This window comes from Mesoplodon bidens, assembly GCF_964165515.1.
Source record: "Mesoplodon bidens genome assembly, chromosome: 16".
In the NCBI taxonomy this organism is placed as follows: Eukaryota; Metazoa; Chordata; class Mammalia; order Artiodactyla; family Ziphiidae; genus Mesoplodon; species Mesoplodon bidens.
This window is the reverse complement of record NC_138173.1, coordinates 29,693,052-29,706,619: the sequence shown is the minus strand read 5'-3', so window position 1 is coordinate 29,706,619 and position 13,568 is coordinate 29,693,052. Positions and strand designations below refer to the sequence as shown.

The 13,568-nt window shown below is 35.6% G+C and overlaps 2 protein-coding genes across 5 annotated transcripts in view; one reads left to right on the top strand and one right to left on the bottom strand.

The window, feature by feature from the left end:
* Positions 1-3,572, top strand: part of RMDN1 (regulator of microtubule dynamics 1) — a 36,239-nt gene extending 32,667 nt beyond the window's left edge. For all 4 annotated transcript variants that reach the window (XM_081258362.1, XM_081258364.1, XM_081258363.1 and 1 more), the window contains 3 exons: positions 1,002-1,032; positions 2,873-3,006; positions 3,443-3,572. In XM_081258362.1, the coding sequence (XP_081114488.1) occupies positions 1,002-1,032; positions 2,873-3,006; positions 3,443-3,493 (216 nt within the window). In that variant the 3' untranslated portion in view covers positions 3,494-3,572. The remainder of the gene's footprint in view (positions 1-1,001; positions 1,033-2,872; positions 3,007-3,442) is intronic.
* A 5,874-nt stretch (positions 3,573-9,446) lies between these two features.
* WWP1 (WW domain containing E3 ubiquitin protein ligase 1) overlaps positions 9,447-13,568 on the bottom strand; it is a 119,364-nt gene continuing 115,242 nt past the window's right edge. Inside the window, exon 25 of the mRNA XM_081258360.1 lies at positions 9,447-10,141. Within this exon, the coding sequence (XP_081114486.1) occupies positions 10,042-10,141 (100 nt within the window). The 3' untranslated portion in view covers positions 9,447-10,041. The remainder of the gene's footprint in view (positions 10,142-13,568) is intronic.

The following is a 13,568-nucleotide window of genomic DNA, read 5'->3' as shown; positions in this document are numbered from 1 at the left end:
GTCTCTCATATTTCCAAGGCCTTTTGCTTCTCCTGTTAAACATAAAATTTGAAAGGGATTTCTGGGCAAATATTTTGGGTTTACTTATCACAAAATTTTCAGAGTAAGGAAGCAGACAGTTGAAAAAGTTGTTCCAGTACTTGTATCATAATGTTTTCTGTGAAGCTATAGTACAGAATTTGATGCAAAGAATATTTAGTTGTATAGTTAGAGCAGAGTTGGGAAATATTTGTTATTGAAAACAATGTGCATTCTAAGAAAAAAAAAAAGACACGATCAGCAGGGGGTTTCAGACTGACCTTAAAATTTTATACAGGAATTTCAGTAATAAAGGACTTAAAAAAATTCATTGGCATGACTTATGTATCACTGAATAAACTCAGCTTTTGATTTTATCTAGTTTTTATTGGTAGTGCCTGTTATGATTTAAGAAGAGAAAGGTCAAAGTATCTGAGTTGCACATGATAATGTTCTTTCCTCTCTGCATGTGATGCCAGTTTGGTACGAGTTCTAAGTAGTAGTCAAGTTATTACTAGAAATGGTCCACATAATTGTAATCTGTATTCTGATGATTTAATAGTGTTATGGTCAATTTTGCTATATTAACCTCTCACTGTTGATGAATTGACCATTATTATTTTTTAGCATCTTTATTGGAGTATAACTGCTTTACAATGGTATGTTAGTTTCTGCTTTATAACAAAGTGAATCAGCTATACATATACATATGTCCCTATATCTCCTCCCTCTTGCATCTCCCTCCCACCCTCCCTATCCCACCCCTCTAGGTGGTCACAAAGCACCGAGCTGATCTCCCTGTGTTATGTGGCTGCTTCCCATTAGCTATCTAGTTTACATTTGGGACCATTACTTTAAGATGTTTTAATTTACTTCCTGTCTTATATTTAATATAGGAATAGAACTTTTGAGAAAATGCTTTTTTAATATTGACTCTGTTTTAATACTTTTCATTATGTTTGGGTTTTTTGTCTTTTTAACAGGCCTTAGGCTACTTTCACAGAGCAGAGGAAGGTAACAAATTTTTTATTTCACATACTAATATACTTAAAATTGTATGAATGCTTCACATATAATAGGAATTTTTTAAACAAAAATAAGTTATTTCTGATATACTTCATGAACTTCTTTTTGAGCTAGACATTATCAAGTAATTTTTAAAGTCCTTATTTAGTAAAGATCACCTGAGTAAGAAATAGACTGCTACTGAATTTGGAGCTGTAATTCTGGAATGGTCCTTCATTTGATGTAATTCAACCTTCCTTTTTGAGAGGAGGCTTTGACAGATTAACTGTTTATTTAAGATCACACAGCTAATCAGAGGCATTTACTTATTTTCATTTAAAGTTTTTATTCTTTTTAAATTGAAGTATAATTGACATATAACACTGCATTAGCTTCGTGTGTGCAGTATAGTGATTTGATATTTGTATACCTTGCGAAACGATCACACCACCAAGTTTAATTAACACCCGTCACCTTACATATAGTTACAGAAAAATACTTTTTTAAGATGGACTCTCAGCAAATTTCAGATGGCACTGAAATGAGAACTCTCTGGTTTTAAAACAGGCCAGTTTTTGTTCTATTGTAGATACTGTCTTTTGTGACAAAGAGTTTCCTGCACTCTTACTTTGAAGAAATATCCAGCCTAGAGAACATCAGCCTATCCTAAGATTATCCTTCCTAATATTAGTAGGAGAAACTAGAGAAGTAAGGGACATAAGCCTTTGTTACCAAGTACACCCCCCCAAAAAAAACCCATTGCAAATATATTTCTATAAAACTTAATCAGAAGAAAATTAAAGACAATTAATTAAATTTTAGAGCTCTAGCTTAGCACATAATGCTTGGCAAATTTGCTGAATGAGTAAGTAGATGAATGAATGAAGGAATGAATTTACTTAACTCCAAGGAAACTTGAGGCACATCAACATGGCATCTCACAAATATGTTCAAGTTAAAGAAATAAAACAATTTTGGGTTAAGGGGCAAATAGAGTTAATCATAAATTATATCCAGGAAGAATTATGCTTTGAATATAGAAGGGTCCCAGGTTGATAGGAGGAAACTGTATAAAGAATTAATGAAGTTAGTGAGACAGTTCCATGCTTTCATTCATAGGCTTTTTGTTCACATTTTTGCTTCAGCCAAGAATCCTGCTAAAATTCTATTCAGCCTCCAAGTTAGCCCAGGTGTAACCTCTTAGTTAGCTGCTTTTTCTTTGGTTTCTCATAGCACTTTAAAATTTGTACACTTACCAAAGCATTCCTTTTATTCCTATATTACATTTAGTTGTGCTCATGCTTGTCTTTCCTTTTCATTATAAATTCCAAAAGAGCAAAGACTTTGTTTTATCTATGCTTAAACACAGCCCACATTCAGTAGAGGTTGACCAAATGTGTGTGTGTATACACACATACACATATCATCATGATTTCATTTACTCATTCAGCAAACGTATATTGAGTACAGTTCTAGGCACTGTTCTAGGCACTTAGGATGCAGGGAGCAAAAGAGATGATAAAAAGAAAACCCTTGTCCTTCTGGAGCTTATATTCTATCAGGACTCTGTTTTCCATCTATTAAATAGAGTACCAGTTTTATAAAATTGCTGTGAAAATGAGAAATGTGTGTAATATAGTGCCTGGCACATAGTAGACACTCAATAAATGGTAATTATAAAATTTTTTGAGATATGAATAGTTGAACAAAAGAGAATTCTAATTAGCCTAATCATTTATTGACCACACAAGTATACTATTGGAATTCAGATGAAAAAAATTAAGCCTTTAAAAATAAGAGCAATACTATTTCATATGAGATAAGTTAAAATTGTTTTTCTTATGTACAGTGGATCCAAACTTCTACAGCAAAAACTTGCTCCTTCTAGGAAAGACATATTTGAAGCTACACAACAAAAAGCTTGCTGCTTTCTGGCTAACAAAAGCCAAGGACTATCCAGCGCACACAGAAGAGGATAAACAGGTAAAACATCTCCAATAAAGTAAGGCAGATAGGTTTCCAGTGAGGCACATTAAGTAAAGGTGAATCAAGAACTTCTTTAAAAACATAATTGTCCAAATGCATATTGTTAAATAACAGTGTTTATTTCAAATGTGTATAGCAAATATTTAGTTACTATCAATAAACATGTATGAATTGCTTGCTGCAATATAGAATTATTCCTGTTTGACATTATATATAGCAGATCGAAAAAGATTTCTAAAACATAAAAGGCAAGGGACATGTACTAATGTGGACGAGTTCTCTAAGAGTCTCATCTCTGAGTTCTCTAAGAAATTTTATTCTTACAATGTGCTGTCCTGGTTTTTTGGAAATTCTTAGAAACTACTTTATAAACTTGTTTCACAAGTTGATCTCTGTGCTGTACTGTTTTATAATATGTATTCTTCCATTTTAGATACAGACAGAAGCTGCTCAGTTGCTTACAGGTTTCAGTGACAAGAACTGAGAAGTTTTCAGTGAAATATCTAAGAAGCAGTGCCTTTTCATCAAATTATAAAGATAATAAATACATTAACTACACTGTTCTATGGCTGTTTTCTCAGTTCTTTTAATGTTGTGACCACTTAACAAATTAAATATACAAAATTCTAGACTTCTTCACAAATAACAAGGCAAAAGAAATAATTGCTACAAGAGTGGTAGAGAGATATCCATGGCTTAGAGGCTGAGATTATTGTGCACCTGAGACACCAGCAATACAAAGGGTATGAATTGGATCACATCAGGATGGGAGATCAAGAAAAGAAATCTCTGTGGAAGAGGTGGCATAGGGGGAGTGCATTTTCTAGTTGGATTGATTCAAAGCTGAGATCTTGCAGAGAAGGTACAGTGAATGTTAGGAGGTCAGGATGATGAGAGTTCTTGGTATAAAGTAGTTAAATGATGTATCTTGGAGCCAACCTGCATAAGGAAAGAACTGAAGTCATGAGAGGACTGAAAATGGAGGGGTTTCTTTTTTAAAATGTGAGGTAGTCTTACAAGTGGTTTGATTTTGTCACTAGGCGAGCTCAAATTCTATTCCCTAATGGGGTGAAAGGAACACAACTCAAGGGGGAAATGGAAATTAAGATGTTTTAAATAGGCAGGACAGTGATGCTGGGGGTGCCACCACTACAAAAATCTTGTTTTGTAAAAAGTAGTATCTTGAATGCCACTTATAGAAATCTGAGAGTGTATATATAGGTGGATTTTTCTCAAAGGGAAAATGCAGGTAATGTGGGTACGTGCTGTTTCAGTTTATTATGTATATTTTCAAACAGAAGGGAAAACTGAAAGTATTGGACTCTTATAAACCCATATCTGGTTCAGCAACTGCTAATCTTTTGCTATATTTTACTTATGTGTATATATTCGTATTTATATATATTTCTAAACTTTTAAAATTAATAGCAGACAACATATTTCATCCCTAAATACTTCAGCATTCATTGTCTCAGAATAAGGACATCCTTCTAAACAAATACAAGTCCATATCACAACTAGAATGTTAACAATAATTCTTTATTATCATCTAATATCCAACCATATTCAGATATCCTCAAATGTCCCCAAATGTCTTACACTTTTAATTTTCGGCCTTAGTTTTTTTAAAGCTAGAACAGTAGCCCCATCTTTTTTTTCTCACAGCATTGACTTTGTGAAGGGGCCAGTCCAAATGTCTTACAGATTGTCCCTCATTCCAGAATGGCCTTACTGACTGCACTTAAAGAAACACTGTTCCGTCTTATTTTCAGGGACTCAAGTTAATTATATGTATATTAGATCTTCTTTGCCTTTTGTATTTATCACTTTCTCTGATTTTTCTTTTACCTCTCAGTTTCATTTTCTTGGCTTTTTTCATTTCTATCTCCCATGTCCCTTTTTTTTTATGTTTTCTTCCTTAGATACTGTTTGTCTTCACTTCTGAGATATTTTTGTCTTTTTCTTCAATTTTTTTTTCCTGATTGATTTCAGTTAACAGGCATTTCACATCCTCATGGTTTTTGTCCAGTTTTGAATTTTTGAATTTCTAATTTGGATTTTTTCATGTCTGCAGTTATTTATTTATATTTAATTCATACTAGTATATTGTGCCTAGGAATTTTACTGTTTTCTCTGTGTTGAGCATTTTCATCTGAAATTTCCTCACTTTCAGTTTTCACTTGAGAGCGACTTTGAATGTTATTTTTTGTAGGTGTAACTTTTTGTGTGTGCTGAGTTACCAGCAATGCCAGGTTATCAAATGGGAGGTAAGGGGTTAGGATTAGTTCAGTAATAAATATCCTGTGCTACACAGTTTTTGTAAAATAAGGTATCTATCTTTCAGTAGTAAAGCCTTTTATGGAGGGGAGGCTCTGTCTTTGATATTATATAGGGCTTTAAAAAAATTTTTTTTCCTTTGAAATAACTATAGATTCATAAGAAGTTGTCAAAAAATAGTACACAGGTCCTGTGTATCCTTCCCTCAGTTTGCCTCAGTGGTAACATAACTATGGTACAATATCAAAACCAGGAAACTGTACAGTCCACAGACCTTATTCAGATTTTACCACTTTTAAGTGATCTCACTTGTATGTGTGTTCTGTGCAGTTTTGTCATGTGTAAATTTCTGTAACTGCCACAAGATACAGAACTGTTCCATCACAAAAATTCTTAGTGCTATCCCTTTATAATCAAACCCACTCCCTGCCATCATCCCGAAGTCTGACAACCACTTATCTGTTCTCTATAGTTTTGTTATTTCAGGAAGATTATATAAATGGATCATATAGAATGTGACCTTTTGGGATTGGCTTTTTTCATTCAGCATAACTCCTTTTTGAGAGGCATCTAAATTCAGTCAATAGTTCCTTTTTATTGTTGATTATATTTCATTGTATGGGTGTACCAGTTTATTTAACTATCCACCTTAGGCCATTTAAGCTGTTTGCAGTCTTTGGCTGCTATGAACTTAAGGCTGATAAAACCATATCAACAAATTTTCATCTCTGTGGGATAAACATCCAGAAGTGTGGTTGCTGGGTCTTTTATAGAGCTGCTATCTTTTTTCTCTCTTTACAAAGGAATAGCTGCCTTCTCCAAGGTGTGGCACTTTCCCAAGATTCTGTGTGCTTCCTCAACCTCTTTCTTTTGAGTTCCCAGGAGTCTGATTTACCAGTTCTCACACTGGTTCTTTGCATTTCTCCACTCAGGGTGGGATCTACTACTTCCGGGAATGAACCCTGAGACCCCATTATATTCTCCTTCCTGTGCAGTCCCTACTTGACTGGTTCTTGTGGGTTCCAGAGCTGCCTGCTCGTTTGAGATGCCTATTTCTCCGCATATATGTAAACAGAAGTTTGTAGTAGGCTGTCTTCTAGACATATTACAGACATGGACTGTGGGTGATTATAACTGCCTCTTATGCATCTGTTTCCTTCCTTCTTTTAAGAATGAGAGAAGAAATCTGATTTGGAATGTGGTTGTTACCCTACTATAATCTGAAAGCTCTCAATTAACTCCTTGTTACCAGACATTTTCCTATCTGAGTGTTTAATCATAGACTATGGACCAGCTGTGGACTTTGTGAAAAATGACTTCTCTCAGACTCACTTTTTAAAATAAGCATAATTACAAGGAGAAAACAAAACAACAAAAAAACAACCTAATGGAATCGTGAGGATTAAAGAACATGTATTTACTATGAGTATCGGTAAATATTTTAAAATGCTATTATCATCTGATAGTGTTCTCCTTGGTCAAGACTGGGGAGAGAAAATTTGGAATTTAGGAGATGCCGCTTTTGTTCCAATTTCAGTATGCGTGCTGCCAGAGTGAGCACAGGAGAGGCCACTTTTGGACTTTTACTCTTTGTAGATTTGGTGGGGGGTGGGGGCGGTTTTCCCCTTTTCCTTTTATTTTTTTGTTGCATTCATGTGGTGTTCACTTTACAACCTGTTTGGACTGTACCTGGGCATTACTGGGAAGAAAAAATAGGAGGGGTTGATTACTTTGGCAAGGGCCATCAAGTTTATTTAACGAATGTGCTGTTCTGGCCCATTGCACTGCCCTGTATGTTTCTGTCTCGTGACTGAAGAGTATACATTAGGTACAAAAGAACCTCATTAAGGTAAAGGCTCCTCTGATGTGGTCTGGGCTTTTCCCTTGAGAGACAGACCAAATCCCCAGTAGACTTCAAGTTTGGAGTTCAACGGACTGTTATAAAAGAACCTTTATTCTCTCATCTGCCTATTTCAACCGGAGAAGATTTCTGTTTGACTTCCGTAATGCCCACTAGAGGATCTTCTTAGATTCAACCAAATATTAAGACTCAAAAAGCCCACAGTAGGCTTCATCTGGCCCCAATTTACTCAGAAGGACAGAAACCATAGCTCACCCAGCAGGTCAATGTCAGGCCCCCTTACATTCAAACGATGACCTTACAGCAGCAGTCTGTGTAGCAGCATATCCATGCAGCTCCTAGGAGTATCATCTCCCCAGGTGACAGCTCAGGAAGTCTCAAAGGGAAATACAGTTACAAGTTTCCACATTCTGGGAAGTCCAAAGCTATGGTTTCCTATCAAGTGCCTGGAGTTTTCCCAGTCCAGATGCAACACACCAGTCAGGGGCCATTTTAAACAGAAGCAGCATTGCCTGACATTGTTGGCCCATACCACCCTATCTAGTTTTGAGAACTGGAAAAGCTAGGTGGTTGACCTAAGGCTGGAGGGCAAAGAGTTTTGTTAACCCTTTTGGCTTTAACTGCCCAGGAAGTACTAAAAACAAAACACCACTTGTAGCTTCTTTTCCTGGGAGACAACTAATCTGATTGCTGAAACCGTGTTGTGCCTGTGACCCACTGACGGGGCTGTTTAGTGGTGGTGGTGGTGGTGGTGGGTAGGGGCACTGAGATGAAGTGACAGTATGAACCTGTTTCTGAGCCTCCCTCGTTTGCTGATTTCCTCATGAAGTGTCTGTGTTCAGGCGCGGCGAGCCCTGCACTTCTAATTTCTCTATGCTTGGCCCAGCACAGGACGGGGATGGGAAGGGGCGGGGGGGGACACGTCTCAGGTTTCTCTCACTGACACTGAGTAGGTATATCAAGACAATAAATCCTGCCTATAGGTCTGGATTTCTATAATTAGTATGAAAGATAGAAGGACCTGATGAGTTCTCCAAACCAGCCTTCTCCAGAAAGCTGGTTTGGTCTCTCTGTAGGCTCTCTGTAGCCTCATCTGTTGTATGGTAATTTCTTACCTGAAGTGAGAAGGGGGGATGGGCACCCTGAAAGCTTCCTGTCTTCATTCCAGTGTGCTACATGATGTTCTCTCATGCCTCTACTGAATGACAGTAACTTCTGTCAGCAAACTTCATCAGCAGTGGTACTTTCATGGTGTAATTTAAGCAGCCCTTCTGAAGACTGGTCACCCTCTATTGCATAGTCTGTTCTGTACATTCGTTTTCTTTTTTATTTAGGCATGAAAATAACTAGAACATTAATAGTGAGGATTTGGGAAAAGAGTCTATTCAAGCAAGTGGATCACGGACTTTATTTCATCTTTACAATGGATTCTGAATAAAAATGCAGAAAACCATCTAAATTAATATGTAGAAAAATAAAATTTTGGCGAAACAAAAACTACTGTTTAGGGAAGTTAAACTGTATACTAGTATCTTCTGTATGTACTTAGTAGTGAAATATGTTACAGGTAGCATCTAAGATGTCAGTTCCATGGTTGTAAAAAAAAAAAATTTAAGTTAATGAAATTTATAGTACACACTGAAATAATGCTACAAGTGGAAATTTAAGTTTTTATATTAATAGGGAAGCCCAGCTTGCTAAAGCAGCATTAATATTCACATCAGATTTTAATTTGTTATACATTTTTGTAGTTCGGTAAATGTCCTTGATAATGAAAAACAGAAAGTGTTATTGGGACAAAAATAATAATCTATGTAAAAAGGGGGAAGGCCAAAATATTTTGTATAAGCTTATTCAGATACATGGAATTTTCATGAATTTAAGAGGAATGAAGATATGCAAACAGTAACAGAAAATCAGTAGACTTATTTGAGTTTTCAAATGCTTATGTAAGTCTTCAATCCATCTGGTTTTATAAAACCAAAACTTTGAACATAAACAAAAGCAGAAAAATTCACATTACCTTTTTATATGTTCCTAAGTATCAAATTGCATCAATTTACTATGAATTTAAAGAACATCACATATTTTAAAACTGAAGTACAGAAGTGCCTGATTCTTTTTAATTCCACAAATACCTAGCATCCCAAAGTAACATGTAAACAAACCTCTATGCTACTCAGTGAATTCTCTCCAATTTCTAGAATAAACTAAATGGTAGTAGATCTAGTATATGACTTTCATGTAAGTTACGGTTTCATTCATGACTCTGACTATATTAGAGATGTAGCAAAGAGGGAAAATTTTCAACTACTGTATTTATTTAAAACAAACTGACAGGTTCAAGCACCCATCTTAAGAAAAGCCAGCAGCATTTTTTAACATATTCAAAGTAAGATTTTGGCCTAAGCCCTTAATACCTTCCTGAACAGCCATGCAACAAAACACCCTCAAGAGGTGTTACAAAGGGAAAAAAAAACATGGAGTAATTTGTACTTCTTCCCCTGGATAACAGAAACAAGGTAAAGCAAATCCAGATTATTTTTGAATGAACGGCTGTCATGTTTAATACACTCTGAGCTCTATAAAACTAGAGCCACTATCATATATGCTCATATAGATATATACTTATTTTTAATAAAGTCTCTTGCTTGCTTCAACTTCAAAATTTAAGGATGATTTTTTTCCTAGTCAGTCACTTCAAGGGAACAATAAATAAAGTAGAAAAGGATGAACTGTTTTGCATATTTCTGTGGAAGAACGGAAAACATTTATACTTTGAGAGGTTCAGAAAATTCACTGTACAGATTGAACAGCTTATATACACTATCTGTGCAACTTTTCTTGGCCGGGGTATTTAAATGCAAGAGCTCCTCCAAGACAAGAAGCCACATTCATTCTTGTCCAAATCCCTCTGTCTCTTCTATTGCAAAAAGAAGTTTTTCCTTTAGTTGTTCATAACTCTTATATGGTGGTAGATCCAAGCGATTAAAACTGAACAAAAACAAAAACAAAATCAGATGTGTTTTCAATAAAACAAACTCTGAAAAGACTTCTAATACAATATTTTTTTAAAGCACATGTGAAAAACTAAATAGAGGAAGAATGTAAAAATTTTGCCAGAAGTATTCTAACACAATTTACTACTGTATTATTACTTAACAAATATAACATTAAATATACAAATTTTCTTACAGCATTTAATTCAAATTTAAGACCTAGTCACAAAAATATTTTAACGTTTCCCAGAGAAAGCTAGAATTACAAATAATAATTGTAGCAATATGGATAAAACTGCTGGAATTTTTTTTTAGAGCACTAATTTTTCTCTTTCCTATACTATTATTGTTACATTGTGTCATGAGTCCCCCTAACTTCTCTTGGGTTAAAGAGTCCATTTTCTTTCACTCACTCACCCACCAATTCATTCATCAGTTACTTATTGAGAATCTTTAATATATCAGGTATTTTTCCAGGAGCTGGTGATACAATGATGAAAAAGTAAAGTCCTTGTCCTCATTGAACTTACATTCTAGGGTGGAGACAGTCAATAACCAAATATATATTTTTGTCTTTTCAAATAATATCGTATGTATAACCGTTTCTAAAATAATATGCTTACAGTCTTGCTAGACTCAAAGAATTCCCTGCTGGGATTAATTGATGAAATATAGAAAATATTGAAAATGCTTAAAACATCAATGTATTGTTTTACAATTTACAAAGGTGTGAAATAACATTTAATTTTTAAAGATACAGCACTGAGTAGCTGGGTTAAGATTCAGGAGTTTTGGATTTTGGGTTTTGATCCCCACTATTAGTGTCTAGTGAAGTAGCTCTGAGAAGTCAAAAGCTTTCTGTACTTTCATTTTCTCATGGGGAAGGTTTCTATAGATTATCCAGTTCCCTTCTACTACTCCTACCAGTTATCTGCCCTTGTAAGAGTCAGGAAACCTGTAAATCAAGAAAGAGCCTTTTGAAACAAGGCAGCCAATTAAAATGGTATTCTTCTCAGACCATGTTATTCTGTTTGAAAAGTTGTTAATTTAACAGTAACAATTAAGAGGACTATATATCTTCCCATCGTGTGCCCCCTCCCCACCCCCACCTTTAAACTATGCCTCAAGGTACAGTCTGATACTGAGCTGAGGTCAGGAAAAAATTTTTCAATAGAGCCCTATACTAACCAGTCACCTGACTCTGTCAAATTGTCATTCTATTTACCAAATCTCCCCCATCTTTTCCCTCCTGATCATTTCTATTGCTACTGTATTCTCCTATATATACTTCCCCATCATCTTTTATCTAAACCATCAGTATTTCCTGCCTACTGATCTTGCATCCTTTTTTTTTTTTTTTTTTTTTTTAACTCCTTCACAACCTATCTAGCCTTATATCATTGCCAGGGGTACTTTCTTAAAAAGACATGATGGTTTAAAAAAACCTCTGCTGCTTCTAATGGCTATGGACGGGGAAGTGGGCAAGGAAGCCTATGCTGTTTGGTATAGCCCCTATCAACTTATTTAATGTTCTCCAAGCATACCACACACTTTTCTGTTCTATGACCATGCTCTTATGGCTTTCCTATGTTCTGGAATACCCTTTTCTGCCTATGAAAATATTAAGAATCAGTCCAAATGCTACAACTTCCTGCAAGAATTCTCCTTGAACATGTTATACAGGCTTAATAATGCCCCTCTCCATAGCTCTTTTTTTTTTTTTCAAAAGGACGAAGTAAAAAATTTATTTTTCACATGTGAGGACCTAGCAAATGCTGTAAATTCTTGGATTTGGTGAAAATTAAAACATTATACACAAGTTATGGTCATGTTTATCCATGTATATAATATGCAAGGTGAATATATGTAGAGAGTTGGCATTTGTAATCCATAAGCTCTTTTTACTTCTTTTTTAGCATTTACTTTACTCTGTATTATGACTGACTGGTTTTTTCCATTAGATTCCAAAACCCACAAGGGCAGAGTCATCTCTACTCTCCTAACACAGATCCATTCTGTATACAGTAGACATTTCATAAATGTTGAGTTGAACCACATAAGAAAATGTATTACTTTAAAACATCCAAAACAGGGTTCTGTTTTAAGACACCAGCCATTATGTTTTGTGCTGGCTTACAAAAGGACAAAGACGCACTAAAATCTATTCATCTTTTATTGAGTACTTACTATGTGAATATCAGAATACTATTTTAAGTTTTATTTTAGCTTTTGTTTTAGTTTCAGCTTTGAGTAAAGTTTGCTACTTCTATTTTCTTATATATAAAAAGGGAAGACATCAGTACTTTTCTCATGGACTCTAAGGGAACAGTACGCTACTGGCTTGCTATACACTGTATATAGCCTGCAGCACCCCTGCCCTGAAAGCTGCCACCTCACTAAGCAAAGCACGGGATGAAAGCAGTAGGACCCAATCTGAGAATAATCAAGACTGCTTCCACCATGGATTATGGCACTGCTTACCTCAGTCACTACCGAAAACTCAAGTCTTTCTGGATCATCTATTTTCATCTAAATTCTCATCCCAATACTGATCAACCGTATTTCCCCTGATCTGAATTAAATCCCCACCTGTGTCCTCCATCTCAGACCTTTCCAATCCATTCTTTTGGACTTATATTTTATGATTTGCAGGCTGCTATAGTCTTAACAACTCCTCTCTTGCCTTAACTGAAATCCAGCTAGTCTGAAATACTCTATTTCCTCTGCAGCCAGTCAACAAACTTTCCTCCTCTGAGGCAAACACAATCTGGCTATGCAACCTTCTTTCTGCACTTTTTGCTGTCATCTGTTGACCATGTTCCTTCACTCACTGAAAGCTCTGGCACCTTCTTCATAGTCCTCTCATTCACATGGGTGACATGCAATGCCACAGCCTCTCAATTCTTGCCCTTCCTCAGTGACCTGTTCCTCTACTTCAGTATCATACCTTGAACCTTGTCATCAACACTCTATTCTCTGATTATCTGTCTTTCCCAACTTATTTCAATTAAAATGCCAACCTATTAATCTATTACTTTCTCACCACCCTATCTTGTCCTCAGACTCTTCCTATCTTCACTTTTTACTTAAGCCACAGCCCATCATTATAATTACTTTAGAGGTCATGGTCCATCATTATAATCACTACCTTGCAAATATTTTAAAACCCTCTCTCTCCTTTTTGAACTTACTCAAACTCAAACCCTGAATGAATTCAACCTTCTACTTTCTCATTCCTTGTACCTTAACAGTTGAAAATTACTGCGGGGAAAATCTGACAACTTAGGTAGATTAGTGTCACTTTAGATGAACTAGTAGATCCAAGTGGGCAATCTAATGTTGTCCAGCATTCTTAGCCATATTTCTACTCTCTGAAAGCTCTCCCTTTCTTTCTCCTCAAATCTTTCCTTTCTTCACTGTTA